The sequence below is a fragment of the Eurosta solidaginis genome, chromosome 2, assembly GCF_040869045.1.
Source record: "Eurosta solidaginis isolate ZX-2024a chromosome 2, ASM4086904v1, whole genome shotgun sequence".
Lineage (NCBI taxonomy): Eukaryota > Metazoa > Arthropoda > Insecta > Diptera > Tephritidae > Eurosta > Eurosta solidaginis.
Window position 1 is genome coordinate 29,529,072 of NC_090320.1, and position 23,941 is coordinate 29,553,012.

General features: G+C 36.4%; 1 protein-coding gene across 8 annotated transcripts in view; it reads left to right on the plus strand.

The window, feature by feature from the left end:
- LOC137239477 (ADAMTS-like protein 3) overlaps nt 1-23,941 on the plus strand; it is a 1,132,820-nt gene that overhangs the window by 555,725 nt on the left and 553,154 nt on the right. For 4 of the 8 annotated variants that reach the window (XM_067764812.1, XM_067764814.1, XM_067764815.1 and 1 more), the window contains 4 exons: nt 377-673; nt 729-1,061; nt 1,126-1,270; nt 1,334-1,674. The exons of the other annotated variants lie outside the window; for them this stretch is intronic. In XM_067764812.1, coding sequence (XP_067620913.1) covers nt 446-673; nt 729-1,061; nt 1,126-1,270; nt 1,334-1,356 — 729 coding nt within the window. In that variant the 5' untranslated portion in view covers nt 377-445 and the 3' untranslated portion in view covers nt 1,357-1,674. Of the gene's footprint in view, nt 1-376; nt 674-728; nt 1,062-1,125; nt 1,271-1,333; nt 1,675-23,941 lie in introns of those variants that run through there. 8 annotated transcript variants of the gene reach the window in all.

The following is a 23,941-nucleotide window of genomic DNA, read 5'->3' on the forward strand; positions in this document are numbered from 1 at the left end:
ACTCATTAACACCTTTCATTTGATACCCATACGGTACAAACAATTTGTCGAGTCACCCCTTTATGGCAATATCTCGAAAAGGCGTCCACCCATAGAACTAAGGCCCACTCCCTTTTAAAAGACTCATTAGCACCTTTCGTTTGACACCCATATTGTACAAACGCATTCTAGAGTCACCCCTGTAGAGGAATTCACTAACTTTTTTAACGATATTTGCCATCGCTTTATTTGCGAATCGATAACTATAATGATTTCGTTATTCAGTAACTATTTTGTATCGATATTCGTTAATCGACGATCAGCTGTGTTGTTAAATAAACGGCAAATGAATTGGCTGCGTTAAAAATCACGAAATTTACATTTCTGACAATTTTAGTTAAAAAAGAAAATCGGAGCTTTAATTAAATACCTTCAAACACGAAAAGCTGCTTTATTTATAAATCAAATGGCATTTGAGTACTTGGCATACGTTTTATCACAAGATGAAGAGTTACTGAGGCCATCGCCAGTGGACAGACGCCTTCTTAGAGAAGTAGATAACCCATTCCACCTGAATGCAACGGAGTTGCGAAAGCTGTACCGACTAACCCCAGACTTGGCTCATGATATTATTTCTCCACTTGATGGTCAATTAAGGGGTACAAGAATAACTGCGATATCAACAGAGAAACAGGTAAATCATGGAATTTCATATAATTTTCAATTGAACACTATTATAAAAATTTCAGGTTCTAACTGCTTTACGCTTCTTCGCAACTGGTTGTTATCAACGGCCCGTTGGAGAACAATGGGGCATATCAATGAGCCAGTCGTCTGTAAGCCGCTGTATACATCGCGTAACAAATGCTATCAACCATTCTTTGTTTTTCGATAAAGTAAAGTTTCCAATGACTCAAATAGAGCGGCAAGCTGCGAAAGAAATTTTTTCTGCGTCACCTGCACCATTTGTGGGAGGTACTATTGGGGCTATTGATTGCACTCATGTGTCGATCATGAGCCCCAGAAATCATGAAGAGGCATATGTAAATCACCATGGATACCATTCAATAAATGTACAAATGGTAAAAGCAATAATTCAAAGAAATGTATTGTACTTTTTTGACTATAATATATTTTTATATACAGATTTGTGACCCCAACCTAAAGATATTGAATGTCAATGCTAAATTGCCAGGAGCAAGGCATGATGCGTTTATCTGGAGCTCCTCTGCAGTACGGAGAGTGATGCAGAGAAATTTTGAAAATGGTAGCCGCAACATGTTTTTGATAGGTAAGTGTGTTTAATGCACTGAAATTTCCCAGAAAATAAAATCGCACACAAAACTACTTGCAGGTGACTCTGGATACCCTTTATAACCCTGGCTGATGACTCCTTTACCTAACCAACCAGAGGGGAGCCCAAAATTTCGGTACAATAAGGCATTGTGTAAAGCTCGAAACCCAGTCGAGATACTTTTTGGTGTTCTCAAAGGAACATGGCGATGCCTATCACAGCAAAGGACTCCTTTGTTTCATCATGGATTTACTGGTAGAATAGTTAACGCATGCGCAGTGTTGCATAACATCCGATTAAGTAAACCCATACACGAGCCTGACACTGAATACTTAGATCAAAGCCCAAGTGATAGCAATGTTAATCAAGGCGCACCCTCTTCAATAGCGAAACGTGTTCAAGACCGACTTATTGCTAATTACTATACTTAAGTAAAGACTTAACAAACTTATAAATAAAAAAATCTACAGGAATGTAAAGCAAACATTTTGGCATTTTATTTTATATTTGGTCTACATTGGTAGCGAAAACTTCCATCATACCGAACAGTCAAACTTAACAATATCATTTCAATAGAAACGAACTTCGTGTCCTTTAAAATTAAAATAAATGCTTATGAGGTTTTAACACAGCTCAATTTTATACATAATACATTTATTTGAGTGTAAAAAATTCATTCATTCGTTTACATAGATCGATTTCCTTTGGAAATTATTTTAAAAAATAGCTACTTTGGTAGTAAAAACTTCGATTCGGTATCGTCAAACTTAACAATATCACTATCAAACAATATCAATTACCCGCTAATCCCGGAGTTTCCATAAAATAAGTCCACCATTCGACTTAACTGCTCGGCTGTGGTACGGCTTCTCCTTTGATTGGTATTAATTGATGACGCCATTCTTTTTTAATATGAGAAATTTGTTATGTCGAGAAATATGAAATTAATTCCGCATTTACTTACCTTTTGTTGATACCGCAAACTGTATCTCAAAACTTGCACAATAATAACTTTTAAAAGCAGTTAGTATATGGAATTTGTTTTTTTTTGACATTCCTTTTGTGCTTTTCGCATTTTTTAGGTTTCGTTAAGCTGTGCTGCCACCTTTCTACTATTTTAAATGTTATTTATTGCGAGTCTTTAAAACTAAGTTAGTGAATAGTACAATCGATAAGGCAAGCGACAAAATCGTTAATTAAAATCTCGACAAATCGCATCGTTATAAGTTAGTGAATTCCACTACTGGTCCACCTTTATAACGATATCCCGAAAAGGCGTCCACCTATAGAGCTAAGGCCCATTCCCTTTTAAAATACTCATTAACACCTTTCATTTGATACCCATGTCGTACAACCAAATTCTAGAGTCACCCCTTGTCCACCTTTATGGCGATATCTCGAAAAAGCGTTCACCTATAGAACTAAGGCCCACTTCCTTTTAAAATACTCATTAACACCTTTCATTTGATACCCATATCGTACAAACAAATTCTAGTGTGACCCCTGGTCCACCTTTATGGCGATATCTCGTAAAGGCGTCCACCTATAGAACTAAGGCCCACTCCCTTTTAAAATACTCACTAACACCTTTCATTTGATACCCATATCGTACAAACAAATTCTAGAGTCGCCCCTGGTCCACCTTTATGGCGATATCTCGAAAAGCCGTCCGCCTATAGAACTAAGGCCCACTCCCTTTTAAAATACTCATTAACACCTTTCATTTGATACCCATATCGTACAAACAAATTCTAGAGTCACCCCTGGTCCACCTTTATGGCGATATCTCGAAAAGGCGTCCACCTATAGAACTAAGGCCCACGCCATTTTAAAATATTCATTAACACCTTTCATTTGATACCCATATCGTACAAACAACACATTCCAGGGTTACCCTAGGTTCATTTTCCTACATGGTGATTTTCCCTTATTTTGTCTCCATAGCTCTCAAATGAGTATGTAATGTTCGGTTACACCCGAACTTAGCCTTCCTTACTTGTTTGAGTCTATATTTATCTTCAAACACGCGTACATATGCACACCATCGTATTTAAGCGCTAAACTAACAAATAATACACAAAACCGCACACAAATACATTCAATTTTATGCTAAATCTATTTTATTGTTTTATTTTATATGCAATCAACAAATTAATACTATTCGCAATAGTTACTCATACGCCACGGCAGTACGCTCCCTATATTTGTTCATATGACACAAATAGTTGCGTATACGCCATGTATGCGCTCCACTAGCGGCATACACAAATGCGTTCTACTAACTAGAGCTGGAAAACTATCGATAGCATTATCGATACTATCGATGGTTTAACACTATCGAGACTATCGATGGTCCAAATATACTATCGATATATCCAAATATAAATTCGTAAAAATCACATTTTTTGTCCCAAACCTTTTTCATTTTATTTTCGCGATGGCAACACTTAAAACAGCTGTTTATATTTGCAGCGTTGGTAAAAGTAAATTGTATATCTAGTTATTATTATCAACTACCTGTAAATTACTTGTGTTTTACATAGCAAATAAGTTATCATGGATAGGTTTTTGACAAAAAAAATCGAGAGGTAAGTTTTAATTTTAATTATGTGTATAAAATGATCAGTAATAGATATGATTTGTTGGGTTTTTTTCTTCATAAAAGCTTCTTGTAGTTCACGTGCTCCTACCAGCAATTCAGATGATTCTGTAGATGAGTCCATTGAATGTAAAACTGGTGCAAAGCACAAAAAATCAATTTCTTTTATTTAAATTGTGGAAAAGAATATAAAACAAGCGGCAATGCGCCTAACCTTAAAGACCACTTGAATCGTGTACATCCAGAGCTCAACAAAAAGACTGCGCCTGATGAGGATATAATAGACCTAACACCAAGTACCAGTTCAAGCAGTGCGCGTTCCAGCATGAAATCATTGCCTCATCACTTTAAAAGAGCAATTGAATATGATTCAAATTCGCATAGAAAGAGGGATTTGGACCGCTGTCTAATCGAAATGATTGTGACAGATTTACAACCTTTTTCTCTGGTTCTGGATTCTGGATTTAAAAAATTTCTGCAATTGCTTGACCCAAGGTATGTTGTGCCTAGCAAGACCACACTAAAAAATGTTCACTTGAAGGAAATGTATGCAAACGCAAAATCAAGGCTACTTGATGTTTTGTATAACATGAAATATGGCAGTATTAAATGCGATGGTTGGACGTCGTGTGCTAATGAACACTATCTCCATGTCAGGTGTCATTTTATAGACGAGGACATGTTATTACGATCAGCCATACTTTGGACGAACAAACTTGAAGATGCCAAAAATCAAAATGCAGAAAATCTGGCTGAATCGCTACGAAATGTATTTAATGAGTGGGGTATTATGGAAAAAATATCCTGCATTGTAACAGATAATGCAAGAAGCATGATCAAAACATGTGAAATTTTAAACATTAAACGGCATGCATGCTTCGCACATAGTTTCAACTTGATGCGCTAGAAAATCAAAATACTTCTGTATCACAAGTTATTGCAAGGTGCAGAGACATTGTCGGATTTTTCAAACGAAGTTCAAATGCGAATGAAAAGTTCAAAAAACCTCAATATGATGAACCGTTGTCTCTAATCCAAGATATACCAACTAGATGGAATAGTACATATTTAATGATCAAAGAATTTTGAAAACCAAGGAAACTATTTCACAGGTTTTAATGGCGATCGTGAAGGCTACACCTATGCTCTCTAGAGAAGAAATCATGCTATCAGAAGAGGTTGACAAATTGAGGGGCATATTTCTAGAGGCAACGGAACAAACGTGTGGGAATAATTACGTGAAAATTTCACTGTGTATAGGTATTGTGTTTGGTTTGCATCAGAAACTGCAAACTGCTGATATGTTAACTGAAACGGGAAATCATTTGCGGTCAAATTTAATAGAATTAATGGAAAAGTACTTATCACCATATGAGGAAGCAAAGGAAACTAGCATTGCAACGATAATTGACTCAAGGTTCAAGCAAGAAGGCTTTCGCTTTTCCGTCAAAGCTGACTTCGCCATTGAATTTCTCAAAACTGATGAAGTTTTTATACAGTCGAATGATAACATGAGACCAAAACACTGCCCAAAATTCATCTTTTTTTGATTTTTTGCAAGACCGTCTTGCTGACAAAACTGTTCAAAATGAAAAAAATTATTGATGTGTGGAAAAAGCAGTTCTTAGATAAACCGAACTCTCCATCAAATACAAATCCATTAGAATTCTGGAAGGTAAATACTTATACCTACAGCTTTTATTGAAATAAATTTAACTTAACATACAATTTGTTTATAATAGCAAAACTCTCCTTCAATTGGCGAATTTTGGGGATTGTGTAAAGAAGATTTTGTGCATTCCTGCAATTTCTGTAGAAAGCGAGCGAACCTTTAGTAAGGCCGGCTTAATTGTGGCAAACCGCAGAGCAGCTTTAAACCCACAAATGTTGATGCACTCATTTTTTTAAATAAAAATCTTTAGCTTTTGATATGAAATACAGATTTATGTTTATTTTAAAAATACGAGAATTTAAACTATCGATAGTTATTTTGAAGACTATCGCTACTATCGATGGTGATCCACTTGACTATCGGACACTATCGGTGGTGCCGACTATCGATAGTTTTCCATCTCTACTACTAACATATGCATTTCGCGGTGAGGTACAATATTCACAAACAACTGCGCGACCATTAAGCCTTTCCAATGCTAACAACAACACTAATACATACCTGCATGCATACGTCGCCACACAAAGTGCTTAGTTAGACCGCGAAATCGCCCACAGTATGAACATAAAATGCTTGTGCGCTATTGGAGCGGATAGTGGTGGGAAGCATTCGTATACACATATGTTCATACAATAACAGAGATCTTGATATCGATTTTAAATATCCCACTGCCTTACGACTATGCCTTATGAAGCGAAAATATTTCAAGCAACGGAACTACTCGGCAACAGTAATTTGTATCTATATTGAAATTTATTGAAACATAATGTGTCGGCTTAAATTTTTTATTTTTCACCCGTCTTACTTTTACGCTTTGGCAACGACAATAAACCAACTATTTTTGATTTAAATACATATTAGTTGATACATCATTGGTTGCAGCGTTTCCTGCTTTCCTGTTCAACGTGGAAATATTCTTTGTTATTTTATTGTTTCTGCCCATGTCCTATTATTACTTCTTAAAAGCGCAAGTGCTTGATGGATTTCATTCCGCATTGTTCCATACAACACTTCGTATGTGCTTAATTGCAAACAAAAATGTATGACACGTGTAATGTTCATAATGGCTCCGAAAAGCTCGGAGTATTTTCAAGGTTCAAAAAGTGTCGAAAATGAGCTTTTTATGAGGCAAGTATGTGTCATAAGTGAATCATATTCAGGCTCATATCATATATGAGTCTTATTTATATTGGACGACCATCGCAAGAAGGAAATTGCTTTAATATCTGACTCCTAAATGAGCTCATAATGAGCGTAAACGCTTTGACTTAGAACTCCTTTTTTATTATTTTTTGACTCCGAATGTTTGCTGCTATAAATAAGATTTGAAGTAGTTGTAGCCAATCGTTTCCGAAATAGTCGGTGGTGTTAGTCTCCGGAACTTACAAATCTGATTTGATTTTGATTTTTTACAAAAGCTTAAGCAGTACACAAGACCGCAATAAAATAAAGACGTTTTTATCTGATATAACAATACTAACATACGTACAAGTTCATAAAGAGGCGTAATAATTCAGTATAATGGGGACGCAAAACCTGAGACCGAAGATTTGAAATAGTTATGCCTGTCATAACTCGCGGTGAAATTGAAATATTTATTAGCTCTTGCATTTGTTCTTGCAATGATTCAACGGGTTGGTTGTGTAGCGCAACCCTTTCAAAGGGATGCCAGCGCAATTTATAGCTTCTCCAAACCAATTGTCAACCTCACCTACCCGTGGTGAATCCTGTTTCCTTAGCTGCCGAGGTAGCCAAAGTCTACATAGTCTAGAGAATCATCACTTAAAGAAATGATCCCAAGCTGAAACTGCCCCAAAGTTTTACTGAAAATAACCCCGAAAAAGGCGGAGTTATTGCCGGAGAAAAACTTGATGGCTTACAGAATTTATTTCGAAAATGTTCAGAAATGATCCATAAAGTATCATATCATAGTAGATTATAAGCCCTAATGGAAACTCCTTCTTCAATCAGCTTGTGCACCCCGATGGAACATCGTAGAAGGCTTAGAGCCTCGAAAAACTGAACAAACCCGGTTTGAACTCATGATAAATCATAACATTGTTCACTTTAAACGACATATGAACGAGTGTCATTGGAACACATATAAGATGGAGAAAAGTTATCCGGAAGATTTATTGTCCTGTCCGGGATGCCGATGGCGAGTATCGAAGGAGCTATATTGATGAGCTGTATGAGCTTTACGCAAATATGACGATAGTGCAGCGAATAACAACTCTAGAGCTTCGCTGGCTTGGTCATGTTATGCGAATACTCCGGCCAAGAAAGAGTTTCAGTCGAGACAGCAGTATAGAAGCAGAAGACGGGGGAGAACTCCACTGAGTTGGGAGAGGTAGGTAAGAAGGCTTGACCTCCCTTGGTTAATTATGATTATACACGTAGAAATAAAACTATTAACGTCTAGTAATTTTTCCTCAAACATCATGTTAAGGCCGAGCCATAATCATTTTTTTCCATATTTGCGTTAAACGCATCTAACTATATGAAAAACTGCTTATGTGACGGGGCTTTTAGTTTTACATCATATTGAATGCTGGCTACAAATTAAGACTTATGGCACCCTTCGTTACTTTTATATCCTGATTCCATTAAGGGTTAATAGTTACCATAGACAGCTAAAAAAATAGAGATCTGAGGAAAATGTAGAAAATAGCGGGTATATTTATTCAAACAAAATAAGTGACGTGTCAGTTGTTATATAAAGTTTTCGAATTCGAAATTGTATCGCTGCCTAAATAATATATGCATTAGTTTTCACAAGCTTATATACATATGCCACTTTTAAAAGATAAATGGAGAACACACAAACACATATCCGCCTAAATATTAAGCATATGGCCTTGTAAGCCTACCGTAAACAATTAACTTTTACACAAAACAGTAAACAAAAAAATTTACTAAAAATTAGAACAACAATGAATTCTGGAGAAAGCTGTACAACAACAAAATGTGTACTTCACCAACGAGCGCAGCCGTTATTCTCATTTTGTAGGCTATATTTGTATGAGTACTAGTCATGCATATACTTATGTATATGTATATGCATATTATCCTAAATAGTTTTTATACTCAGTTGAGCAGAGCTCACAGAGTATATTAAGTTTGATTGGATAACGGTTGGTTGTACATATATAAAGGAATCGAGATAGATATAGACTTCCATATATCAAAATAATCAGGATCGAAAAAAAATTTGATTGAGCCATGTCCGTCCGTCCGTCCGTCCGTCCGTCCGTGCGTTAACACGATAACTTGAGTAAATTTTGAGGTATCTTGATGAAATTTGGTATGTAGGTTCCTGAGCACTCATCTCAGATCGCTATTTAAAATGAACGATATCGGACTATAACCACGCCCACTTTTTCGATATCGAAAATTTCGAAAAACCGAAAAAGTGCGATAACTCATTACAAAAGACAGATAAAGCGACGAAACTTGGTAGATGGGTTGACGTTATGACGCAGAATAGAAAATTAGTAAGATTTTGGACAATGGGCGTGGCCCCGCCCACTTTTACAAGAAGGTAATTTAAAAGTTTTGCAAGCTGTAATTTGGCAGTCGGGGAAGATATCATGATGAAATTTGGCAGGAACGTTACTACTATTACTCTATATGTGCTAAATAAAAATTAGCAAAATTGGATTAAGAACACGCCCACTTTTTAAAAAAAATTTTTTTTTAATTAAAATTTTAACAAAAAATTTAATATCTTTACTGTATATAAGTAAATTAAGTCAAAATTCAACTCCAGTAATGATATGATGCAACAAAATACAAAAATAAAAGAAAATTTCAAAATGGGCGTGGCTCCGCCCATTTTCATTTAGTATGTCTAGAATACTTTTATTGCCATAAGTCGAACAAAAATTTACCAATCCTTCTCAAATTTGGTAGGAGCATAGATTCTATGACGGTAACTGTTCTCTGTGAAAATGGGCGAAATTGGTGGAAGCCACGCCCAGTTTTTATACACAGTCCACCGTCTGTCCTTCCGCTCGGCCATTAACACAATAACTTGAGCAAAATCCGATATATCTTTACTAAACTTAGCCCACGTACTTACCTGAGCTCACTTTTTCTTGGTATAAAAAATGGGCGAAATCTGACCATAACCACGCCCACTTTATCGATATCGAAAATTACGAAAAATGAAAAAAATGCCATAATTCTATACCAAATACGAAAAAAGGGATGAAACATGGTAACTGGATTGGTTTGTTGACGCAAAATATAACTTTGGAAAAATCTTTGTAAAATGGGTGTGACACCTACCATATTAAGTAGAAGAAAATGAAAAAGTTCTACAAGGCGAAATCAACAGCCCTTGGAATCTTGGCAGGAATACTGTTAGTGGTATTGCATATATAAATAAATTAGCAGTACCCGACAGATGATTTTCTGGATCACCTGGTCCACATTTTGGTGGATATCACGAGAACGCCTTCACATATACATCTAAGGGCCACTCGCTTTTAAAACCCTCATTAATACCTTTAATTTGATATCCATATCGTACAAAAACATACCAGAGTCACCCCTGTCCCACCCTAATGGCGATATCTCGAAAAGGCGTCCACCTATAGAACTAATGCCCCCTCTCTCTTAAAATGCTAGTAACACCTTTCGTTTGATACCCATATCGTACAAACATTCTAGAGTAACCCCTGGCCCACCCTAATGGCGATATCTCGAAAAGGCGTCCACCTATAGACCTAGTGTCCACTCCCTCTTAAAATGCTCAGTAACACCTTTCGTTTGATACCCATATCGTACAAACATTCTAGAGTCACCCCTGGCCCACCCTAATGGCAATATCTCGAAAAGGCGTCCACCTATAGACCTAATGCCCACTCCCTCTTAAAATGCTCAGTAACAGCTTTCGTTTGATACCCATATCGTACAAACATTCTAGAGTCACACCTGGCCCACCCTAATGGCCATATTTCGAAAAGGCGTCCACCTATAGAACTAAGGATTACTCCCTTTTAAAATACTCATTACCACCTTTCATTTGATACCCATATCGTACAAACACATTCTAGAGTCACCCTGGCCCACCCTAATGGCGATATCTCGAAAAGGCGTCCACCTATAGACCTAATGTCCACTCCCTCTTAAAATGCTCAGTAACACCTTTCGTTTGATACCCATATCGTACAAACATTCTAGAGTCACCCCTGGCCCACCCTAATGGCGATATCTCGAAAAGGCGTCCACCTATAGACCTAATGTACACTCCCTCTTAAAATGCTCAGTAACACCTTTCGTTTGATACCCATATCGTACAAACATTCTAGAGTCACCCCTGTCCCACCCTAATGGCGATATCTCGAAAAGGCGTCCACCTATAGACCTAATGCCCACTCCCTCTTAAAATGCTCAGTAACACCTTTCGTTTAATACCCATATCGTACAAACATTCTAGAGTCACACCTGGCCCACCCTAATGGCGATATCTCGAAAAGGCGTCCACCTATAGAACTAAGGATTACTCCCTTTTAAAATACTCATTACCACCTTTCATTTGATACCGATATCGTACAAACACATTCTAGAGTCACCCTGGCCCACCCTAATGGCGATATCTCGAAAAGGCGTCCACCTATAGACCTAATGCCCACTCCCTCTTAAAATGCTCAGTAACAACTTTCGTTTGATACCCATACCGTACAAACATTCTAGAGTCACCCTTGGTCCAGCTTTATGGCGACATCTCGAAAAGGCGTCCACCTATAGAACTAAGGATTACTCCCTTTTAAAATACTCATTACCACCTTTCATTTGATACCCATATCGTACAAACACATTCTAGAGTCACCCTGGCCCACCCTAATGGCGATATCTCGAAAAGGCGTCCACCTATAGACCTAATGCCCACTCCCTCTTAAAATGCTCAGTAACACCTTTCGTTTGATACCCATATCGTACAAACATTCTAGAGTCACCCTTGGTCCACCTTTATGGCGATATCTCGAAAAGGCGTCCACCTATAGAACTAAGGATTACTCCCTTTTAAAATACTCCTTACCACCTTTCATTTGATACCCATATCGTACAAACACATTCTAGAGTCACCCCTGGCCCACCCTAATGGCGATATCACGAAAAGGCGTCCACCTATAGACCTAATGCCCACTCCCTCTTAAAATGCTCAGTAACACCTTTCGTTTGATACCCATATCGTACAAACATTCTAGAGTCACCCCTGGCCCACCCTAATGGCGATATCTCGAAAGGGCGTCCACCTATAGACCTAATGCCCACTCCCTCTTAAAATGCTCAGTAACACCTTTCGTTTGATGCACATATCGTACAAACACATTCTAGAGTCACCCCTGGCCCACTCTAATGACGATATCTCGAAAAGGCGTCCACCTATAGACCTCATGCCCACTCCCTCTTAAAATGCTCAGTAACACCTTTCGTTTGATACCCATACCGTACAAACATTCTAGAGTCACCCCTGGCCCACCCTAATGGCGATATCTCGAAAAGGCGTCCACCTATAGACCTAATGCCCACTCCCTCTTAAAATGCTCAGTAACACCTTTCATTTGATTCCCATATCGTACAAACACATTCTAGAGACACCCCTGGTCCACCTTTATGGCGATATCTCGAAACGGCGTCCACCTATGGAACTAAGGATCACTCCTTTTCAAAATACTCATTAACAGCTTTCATTTGATACCCATATCGTACAAACACATTATAGAACCCCTGGTCCACCTTAATGGGGACATCTCGAAAAGGCGTCCACCGATAGACCTAAGGCCCACTCCCTCTTAAAATGCTCAGTAACACCTTTCATTTGATACCCATATCGTACAAACAAATTCTAGAGTCAGCCCTGGTCTACCTTTATGGCGATATCCCTAAATGGCGTTCATCCATAGAACTATGGCCTATTCTCTCTTAAAATACTCTTTAATACCTTTCATTTGATACACATGTTATACAACCACATTCCAGGGTTACCCCAGATTGATTTTCCTTATTTTGTCTCCATAGCTCTCAACTGAGTATGTTATGTTCGGTTACACCCGAACTTAGCCTTCCTTACTTGTTGTATGTTGCATTTGAAGGGCTCACCTACATGCGCGCATAGTTAAGTAGAACTATCCGCAACACACATACACTCAGATGCATTCGCATACATTCCCAACACCACAATTAGGCAGCACAATTACATTGCTTTTACGGTGAAAAACACTAAATTTTATTTGCTAAGTGCAACAACGTGAGGAACTTGGCTGTGTATGAGGGCTTTGATGCAGCAGAAGAATAAGCATACCTGAGTGCGGTTTTCTAATGAGTTCCGTATGCACGTTTTGAGGCTTACAATAAATTGAAAATCAACAACTACAACAATACACATTTTTATGTGTTTTAGAAAAAAAGCGTGTGAAATTTTAAACGTAATTCGTTGCAACGGTGTCATTGCATTAATTGACGGCCATATTGACAGCTTGTTGAGTGAGCGTGAAAACATTTTTAGGTTTCTATCAATCACATGGGATAAATTTATGTAATAGAATTGCAAATTGGAGTTGTGTTGCGAATACATGCGAACGCTTATTTTTTTAGTGAATACAAATAAAATGTTATTACATATAATTTTTTTCCGATCTGTTTAAATAATATTTATGTATATTTTAAGCTACGCAGATCTATTGTGTTGGGTGCTAATAAAACAAATATTATTCCCCTTTCAGCTCAACGTTTCGCCAATTTTCCTTGGCATCTTCAGGAGCGTGAACCTGTATTTATTTAATAAAACAAAGAATACAATCAGATAAATATAGAATTAAAATTTAAAATATTGCAAATAAATATTGTTTGCACAAAAAGTATTTTCTTACTTACAAAAATGGAAATTAACGAAAAACACAATTTTCACTAAAACATTTAAATATTTAAAAACATTTGAATATTAACAAAATTGTGGAAAGTTAATAGAGTGGAAAAATCGATACCACCTACATGCGGTAAACTTGTCATACTAAAAACTAAATTACAAACATAATAGGTACGCGGCGGCGATATTGTCTGTATCTTCTTTTTTGTTTATTGTGTTTCCTCTTTTTTGCAAAATTCTTAGGCTTTCAAAGGTGTAACGCGCTTTTTCTCTCCTTTCGGTGTCTATTATTTTTATGTTTTCAAAATCAGCTGTGTGTTTGTTTTCTATTGCATGCTGTGCCAAGGCTGTGCTTTGTTTTTGTTTACGTATATCGGATTCGTGCTCAGCTACCCGCGTGCCGAGCGCTCGCTTTGTGGTCCCAATGTAGACCTTATTGCAGCTATATTCTTCATTCCCTTTACATTGAATTTCGTAAACTACATTGCTACGTTGTTGGAGATCTATGGGTGTTTTTGTTTTTGTAAAGCACGTTTCCAAAATGCAGTTTGACCTGTATGCTAGTGTAGTGTTTGTGTTTGATGTTTTTGTCAAGTCATATGTGAAATTTTCTGTGAGCCTAGGAATGTAAGTGACACTGAAGTATCGCTTTGTCTACTCAGCTTGCGCTGCTTTTATACTCTCTGTTGCCTCATGCGCATATTTCTCCAAAGCTCTAGACGTTTCACCTTCTAGAACTCTTGTATCTCCTGCTTGGTAATTAGTTATATGAGTACATGTATACTTGTAGTTTATATCCATATGCGTGTGTATGTGTAACTACTTCGGCTAATGACTACATCTGTGTGTGTGAGATAGCTCTTCGTCGCTTTCTACATAAGTGATGATAGCTTTATTGTGTACATGTACATAAGAGTGGCTGCTTCATGTTTTTGTTGTTGCGTGATTATTTACTAACGGCTTAGTGATGCTAATATTCGTCACAATATCTTTTTTATTCAGAAGAGTTACCATCTAGAATAGAGGAATGCCAGAGCACAAGAGACTAAATTATAGCACGAGAAGTCGGCTCTAAAAGTAGAAGCTAATGTCATTCGGTCATGTGTGCAGAATCCAGAAGTGTTCTATAAGTTGTGGTTCCTAAAGAACATTGGCCTATTAAAAATAAGTAATATTACATACTTATACTTAGAAACTGCACCACCCTTTCACATGTTTCCCAGAGGAGTGGTAGTGGTTTCGTGCTCATGCAGTGAGCAAAACTGGCTTTCTCTTCTAATTTGTGATGTGCTGCTTATTCATCTTTCCTTCAAATTGTCCAACCTTTTTGTCTAATACCACTTTTAGGTGGTTTCTACTAAGGCAGAGGAATCTGAGTGTGGATATTTGCATGGCGGAAGTACACTTGGAGATGTTGCCAGGCCACCTCCGGCGAGCAACACCGTTATAAAAACGTTTCCTCAGTATTGTGTTGTTTTTTAAAAATTGACGCTCACAACGTTTTTCGGTTCAAACATTCACATACTAAATATCTTCAAATACTTACACATTACCGTCTTATATACTAATCTTCAACTATTTAAAAAGCTTTCAAGGGACATAAATATGTTGCTTATTTTCCAAGTTTAACTAGCTTTTAATTTTTTTACAAATCATGTATTGTAAACTACTATACGTACATATACATACATCTATGTATTACTATAAATGCAAGCTTTTAGATAACTGAATATTGTGCATTAAACTTCATTTAAACAAATTCTAGCTCAAGTGAAATGTTTATACTAAGCATCTTTTGCATGAATTGATTTTATTTAGCTAACAACTAGACATAGTTTTGTAAAGTGCATGAAAAAGTATGTGTGTGTGTTACTTAAAGCAAAGTTCGAACAGAATTAGCCAAATCATATAAAGTTAGTATGAAGGTTTGCATTGATATTATGCAAACGATAGTCATGTACATATGTCTATATATGTACATATGCATGTAAGCATAATAAAAAAGATTTCAAATAAAATTCAAAAATCGATTTTAAAAAGTTCAAAAGCAGAGTCTATGAAAAGTTTAAAAAAAATTGAATACTTAAAGTAAGATTACTTTAGATATGCAATGCAATGGAATTTAAGGTAAATGCAGATAAGCAGTATTGCCTAGTTGCAGAATATATGTATTGTGCCGAATATTAGCACCGCTATGATGTTAGTAAATAATCACAACAACAACAAAAAAGCTAGCAGCCACACTTATATACATGTACACTTTAAGCAAGCAGCCATACACACACATAACCAGATCGAAGCGAAGAGATTATTTCACATACACATATGTAGTCAGCAGATAAGAGCAGAAGCTGTTACTCACACATACACACGCATATAGCTAGAAGAAAAACATAAACTACACATATACACGTATATAGCTGAATAACCAAGTATGAGATACAACATTCTAGAATGCATGTTCGTGAAAAGTCCAGACCTTAAAGGCCAATTAATGGTGACTTATAACCATAAAACCATAACCAGATAAAACAGCTGATCGAACCTACCTTATGGAAATCAATGTAATCGATTAATGGTGCCATACCATAACGCTAACGCCATAACCATACCATGGCCAACCAATTGGTTTTTGGCTTCTCGCCATATCCATAACCTAAAAATATTTGAGTTGGTGAATTTAATAACTTTTTGTAGATTTTATTCATTGTTTTGGATACGTTATGACTAATAGACTTATTTTGTGTGGAAAATGTTTATAATTTTTTGCGTTTTCTTCATTTTTAGGTTAAATCACCATTAATCGATCACATTGGAGATGGTTATGGATATGGGTATGGTTACGACTATGGCGTTATGGTTAAGGAAGTTTAATTGTGCCTTTAGTTGAAATAGGTGAAAGAGGCTAACTGAGATTATAAAGGCAGCGCGGTGTAAGCCATAAGATTCAGTTTGATTTAAACACGCTATTAGTGAAGTATAATTGTAATTGTTAAGTAATCCCAAAGTAGTCTAAATAAGGACCATTTTGCAATACTGAATATTGGAGTTATTTATCCGACAGTTCAGCGATTCGAACGTTAGCAGAAGGTGCATAATAATCTGAATTTCCCTAAATTCGTTACAGTATGTATAAGAAAAGTAGTGAATTGTTAAAAGCGAAACGTTATACGTAAGTTTTTTTAAATAATATAACAAAAGTGTTATAGATAATTATGTCGATCTTAAAAATTAAACCAATGATAATAGGTCTTTTTTTTTGTTGTGAAATTTGGTGCGCGCTGTCGTATGAGTAACCTAATAAGAGTATTTACACCATTTATCACCATTTTTTTTTTGCAATTAGATTCCGAATTCCCGTAAAAACTGAATTCGCGTAAAATCACTCTCTAGTAGCATTTGATCATGCAATTTCTTAATTTCGGATATAAACCTGCGTCCCTTACTCGTAGTTAGTGGTACAACGTTGTAGGTTATCTGGATTTACAACGTAATTGCACATTATGAACTCCACCAGCAGTGATGCTGCTTATATTGGAACACGTTTTATATTCCTAAAGAATTAGGATATAACATTGTTTTCCATAGTTATACATGCTTCTGCGTTTGGGATGTCCATCATTCGGTCTGTTTCTGCATTTTTCTAAATGTAAAGAATTCAAAAAAATCGTTATAACTTAAATAGTGCCGAATTCATTCGGAAAAAGTATTGAAATTATCTTAATAAAATTCCGCAGCAATCACGAATTAATACAGAAGTTGGCATGAATCTATTCTCAATATATTTCTTATATGTATATTCCTAGTAATAATCGCCAAATGTCTCCAAAATGGTCTCAAAACAGTCTTGAATTATTCAAAAAAGATCCAGAATTCATGCCGACCTCAACCACTTCAAAATTTATGCTATTAATAAAATAGTAAAATTATAAAACTAATTGATTTTAATTTAAAATTCGTTCATCAAGTTTTACAATTAATTCAAAACTGAAAAAATTATATCACATATTTCAAAGCTTGCTTATTTTTCTTTGCCAAGAGCTCTAGATCGATTTACAGTAGATCAGTTTACAGTTGATTTGTTTACAGTCGGCCTTTCCTGATCAATTGATACGACCTCGTATCAGTTTACATCTTCACCTTCGGATTCATCTTGTGCACAACATATGTCATCGATTTTTGTTGGTTCACAGTAACGCTGTAATTTATCTGAAGCATAAACAGATTTATATGGTCGCTGTTTACGTCTACTTCCCGGCAAATCTTGGATTATATATCGGTCCCGATCGAGCACTTTACCAATTTCAAAGGGGCCTTTATAACGTGGTTCAAGCTTTCGTGAAAAACCTGTACATGGCGGTGCGTTCTCTGCTAGAACTAAATCACCTTCTTTATATACATGTGGTATTCGATGATGGCTGTCAAATCGTTGTTTTGCTTTCAAACGTTTTTCATTGATTCGCATAGCAGCCTCTTTTCGAACTTGTTCTATATCACAATTTATTTGATTATCATCATTGAGAGCAAGAATAAGCTCATTTTTAAAATATCTCGGGGTGTAAAATTGAAAAGTAATTCGTGTGGCGTTTTATTAGTAGTTCCGTTTCGCATGGTATTGATAGACCATTGAATTTTGCTTAATTCATTATCCCATTTATCGTCTGCAGTCGTAGATGGTAAAAGCATTGACAGAACCTTTCGATTTGTACGCTCTGCATGAGCATTCGCACGAGGAGTTTGCACTGCATTTAAAATATGCTTAATAACATTTTCCTCACAATACTGTTGGAATTGTTTGGATGTGAACGCTGGTCCGCGATCAGTTACAATTCGTTCTGGTATTCCAACATAACTGCTGATTTCTTTCAACAGCTCAACAACATGCTTCGTTACGGTACCCTTTACTGCTTTGAGAATCGTGAATTTGGTAAACGAATCAACTACAACGAGAACATAATCATTACGCTTAGATGACTTCGGAAATGGACCTAAATAATCTAAATGAATCGTTTTAAACGGTATTGGTTCCATATCACTGAAATGATATTGACCTTCTTTCATACCACCCATTTTTTTGTTGTACGCGCATTCAATGCAGGCTGCTATATACTTTTTAATATAATTTCGCATTCTTGAAAACCAAAAGTTCTTTCGAAGCTTCTCGTTAATTTTGTCAACGCCCAGATGACCAGATTTCACATGACAGTCATGAACTATCTGCCATTTTAACGATTTTGGCACAACCCAAAGACGTTGATTTTTTACCATGCGATACAACCGTCCATTTGCGAGATAATAATCAACTTTAATTTGCTTATCGTTTTCGTGAACTTTTTTTAACAATTTCTTTAATGTTGTCATCTTGAAGTTGCATACTAAAAACCCAGTCGTCTTCTTCAATCTCCACCTTATCTATTTTTAGTGAAGCAGTTTCGATGTCATTAGGCGGTTCATCTGGGTTTCGACTGATTGCATCAACATGTAACATACGCTGTCCTGATCGATGTTCTACTTCTATTTCAAAATCTTGTATACGTAACCACCATCGAGCGATTCGAGGAATTAATTCGTTTTTTTTTGCATGGCAGTTTTGATTGCACTACAATCAATAACAACTTTGACGTTTTTGCCAGACACATAATAACGAAATCTTTCAAGACTTTCAACCACAGCTAACGTTTCCAACTCATAACTATGACATTTACGTTCTTCTGTTGTTGTAGATCGAGAATAATAAGCGACAGCCTTCCAACCGTCTACTTCTCTCTGTAAAAGTACACCCGCCAAACCTGTTGAACTTGCATCGGTGTGAATTTGATGTTCGGCATTTGTTCGATATGCAGCTACTACTGGTTTCTTAACCAAAGCAGATTTCAATTTATTGAATGAATCTATTTGCCCTTCTTTCCACTTGAAAGTTTGAACTTTACGTAATAGCATTCATAAAGGTTCGGAAATAACAGCGTAACATGGTACACATTTTCGAAAGTAGCCTGATAAGCTTAAAAACTGACGAGCTTCAGTTAAATTTCGTGGCTCAGGAAAGTTTTGAACAGCAGTTGTCTTTACGCTTCTTGGACAGATTCCATTTGGCGTCAACTCATGACCAAGGAACTGTATCGATTCTTTTAAAATTTCAATTTTTTTTGGATTATGTGTTACATTCCAGTTACGAAGTACTTGAGAATTCGCTCAAGTTTCTCAAACATTTCAACAACTGAATTACTTCCGATGAGTATGTCATCCGTATAATGCAACATATCACCGTTTTGCGTTTGTTCTTGATTTCGTGCCATTAAACGTTGAAAGACGGTTGGCGCATTCTCCAACCCAAATGGCATTCGCTTGAATTCATAAAGACCTGTCGTAATAAAAGCTGTATATTTCCGACTATTGGATTCGATTGGAATTTGGTAATACCCGCTATTTAAATCGAGTACGGAGTCCGTCTTTTTTTGTATGTTGATTCAATCGCCTGTAATCCACACACATACGATCAGTTCCATCTTTTTTCTTTACCATTATTACAGGACGGCCACCGTGGTGTGATGGTAGCGTGCTCCGCCTATCACACCGTATGCCCTGGGTTCAACTCCCGGGCAAAGCAACATCAAAATTTTAGAAATAATGTTTTTCAATTAAAAGAAAATTTTTCTAAGCGGGGTCGCCCCTCGGCAGTGTTTGGCAAGCGCTCCGGGTGTATTTCTGCCATGAAAAGCTCTCAGTGAAAACTCATCTGCCTTGCAGATGCCGTTCGGAGTCGGCATAAAACATGTAGGTCCCGTCCGGCCAATTTGTAGGGAAAATCAAGAGGAGCACGACGCAAATTGGAAGAGAAGCTCGGCCTTAGATCTCTTCGGAGGTTATCGCGCCTTACATTTATTATTTATTTATTACAGGACTAGCAAATTCAGACTGAGATTCACAAATTATATCATTATCTAACAAATCTTTTATCATATTCGAAACCACAATTTTTTTTTGGTTCGGGAACTCTATATGGACGTTGACAGATGGGCTCGACACAATCGACCTCATTCATTCATTTAATGAGACTAGTTTTACCAATTTCACTTAAATTTTCAGCAAAAACATTTCGGTACTCTGCTAAAAGCTTCGTTAGTTGCAATTTTCTGATATCGTACGTTGTGTTATTTTCCGATTTTATTTTATAAATTTTAGAATTGTGATTAAAATTCAACTTACCTTTATTAATAATTACAATAAGGTCATTTATGAAAATTTCGTGCCCTAAAAGCACATCAGTTGACAAAAATCATCTTGAACGACATACATGTCAAGTTGCAAATTTACTGTATCAACTTGCATACGAATGTTAATTTAATTTTTAGAAATTTTCGTACCACCACATATACCTTTCATTTTCATTATACAGGGCATAATTTTACAATTTATTTATACAGGGCATAATTGAACAATTTACAGGTTCATTACGCGGATGCACACTTTGACAGTTTTTGCGTTGTGGACGATTTTGAGGTTTGGGGCAATTACTAGACAAATGTTCCTTTTCGGAACAATTATAACAAGTTAACTTTTCACTGGATTTTTCAAACTTTTCATTAGGAGCTGTTTTTGTTTCTGATTTTTTTCGATGCATTGTCATATGTATTACGCGACGTTGTAGGCAAATTTTTTGAATATTCGTCAAGAGTTTCACGCATATCTTTTATTGTATTAAATTTCAAAACCGCGATTGCAGATTGGAAATCGCGGTATTTTAAACCTTCACGAGTATATTTTATAATTGCAGATTCACTTAATCCGCACCGTTTACCCGTTGCGCTCATACGAAAACAATAATCAATAACTTTTTCACCTTGTTTTCGTGTCGTACTACTCATAATATAGTTTATATCAGCCTCGTCCATCTTCGTACTGAATTCTTCAATTCATGCATTTGAAAAGTCACACCACGCTGCATACAAGCTTTGTTGTCCGTCTAACCATAAACGTGCTACACCCTTCATTCGACTGTATACAACCAACAGTATGCACTTTTCTTCCCAAACATACGCATTCATAGTACTATAATAACACGCTCAATACATTGTTCGGCAGTTAATGCAAGATAGTTAGTATGATCAAAATCAGGAATAGTTTCTGCGATTTTTTCACTGAATACCTATTATGAACACTTGTCATACTAGACATCTCATTCACATTTCCAACCACTGGAATGCTACTCACCGACCTTGGCTGAGACACAGATGTCGCATTCATTTGCGTTAAAGCATTTACCACACCCGATAACATTTCTTTTAATTCATTAATTTGTTCTTGAAGAGAACCATTTTGACTCTGTGTCGTTTCGAGCTCTTCGTCTACATTATTTTGACTACACATTTCAATCTCATCCGATCTTAACACTTCCGACAATCGCAATATTAATTTGGCTTTCGTACCGGTAGTATTCAAGCTCTTTTCACTAAGAAAATCTTTCAACTGCTGCACCGTTAATGATGCAATTTTAACCAACATTTTCTCTTTTATTATCATATATGTATATATAACATTGAATAATTTTTGGTTCACTCTTATTAGTTAATGCTATATTTTCATGAACTTCTCCATTCAAAATTTTTTTTTTTGTTTTCGTTAACAACTATACAAACAACGTATCATCATATAAATTGCCCGTTATCACTCTTTACGTTCGAATGATACCATTTTTAAGTTTCACAAAATCGCAATATTTATAGCTGATGTCCCAGAGACACGAGGCTCGGATGCAAATTAGGTATGCATATTGCACAGCAGGCATGCTTAACCAACGAACCGATATCATTTCGTTACGATAATTAACGTTAATAAACGAAACAAAGTCATTTCGTTTCGTTTATTAACGTTAAAAACGTCAAATTAACGAAATGATTTCGTTTCGTTTTCTGCCATATCAAAACGGAATCAAATCGTTTATGTTCATTATTAATTTCAAACTATGCTGGCAAAGCTGATTGATGGCGGAGTCATTAAAGGTGAAAGCAATAGCCAAGCTGATTGCAACTTTTCTCATGAATTTTGACAGTACGAACATTTCTCAGAGTGTTTTTGACATTCCCACCAACGAATTACACAAACAAATTATATGGAGTTTGTGTGTGTATGTGCGCTCGTTGTTACCACCTTACGGCTTCACCATGGCTATAGCATTGCCAGCACAATTCAAACATAAAGTATCACGTTTTTGTTAACGTTTTTAACGTTAACGAAAGCTTTTCGTTTCGGTTAAAAACGAGATACAATTTATCTTGATAATTTCTTTATCGATAATATTTCGAAGTGTTTCAACGGAAACGGTGGAAATTTTTTGATAAACGATTAGCTTAACGTTAAGGTGCATCCCTGTTGCACAGAGGCAAAATTCACAAAATTAAATTACAAATCGATTAAAAATACATTTATTTTCGTTTATGTTTATTTGACGACGCGAATTCGTCGCACTTCTGAACTAATCAAATAGTAAAATTATAAAACTAATTGGTTTTAATTTAAAATTCGTTCATCAAGTTTTACAATTAATTCCAAACTGAAAATAATTATATCAAATATTTCAAAGCTTGCTTATTTTTTTTGCCACGATCTCTAGATCGATTTATAGTAGATCAGTTTACAGTTGATTTGTTTACGATAGTGTCTTTCTTCGTTATTAACAATACTGTCTGCCGCTTTAACTGGCATTTAAAAGTTACTCAGAAGGTCAAGTACCTATTAAAGCACTAAGCTCTACCACTGTGGGGACGGTTGCTGTTAGGCATTTCCTCACCTCACTTTCAGTGCTATCGAACTACTGTTCGATAAACATAATAACCATTTGATCTATTGCGGCCAGTAGGAACTTGGGGACTCTGCTTGCCGCTCGCATTTTGCATCTTGATAGTGGGTTTAAAGTCGGGTTGCAATAGCTGGTCTGACACGACTTCTTGTCAGGTGTCTAGTTCTTTTCGTTCAGTTTTTAAACCCAAGCGTTTCAAAGGGAATAAGTACCTGCCTTAATGTCCTAGACATACATATGTATATCGACTCTTCGGAAGAAATGTCCAAGATTTATTCAGTAAATAATTGGACCAGTATCATAATTAGATATAAGCCTTGCTTTACCTGCACAGGGGTTACCCCACCTAAACTATCCTTAGTTGAAGCCCTCCGCTTCCCTAGATTTTCTCATTTTAGAGCTGCACATTAAGAAGCTCACAAATCCCCTGATCTTTACAATCTTTGCTACCTTTACATCATCTATCTTAAGTAAGTTATGAAGATATCAGCGTATTGAGTCGGTTCTAATAGGCTGGTAAACTAAAACTTGGAGTCATCGAAATTAATTTTGAATACGGAAACGACAACTAAATCCTAAACATTTCGTAAGATCGAAACCGGAACGAAACCAAAATTATTTTGAGGAGCGAAGTCAATTCATTTATAAACCGATATGAAACCGGTGCGAAACCAAAATTAGTTTTGGATATGAAACCAAAACTTAAACAAAATGCTTAATAAATC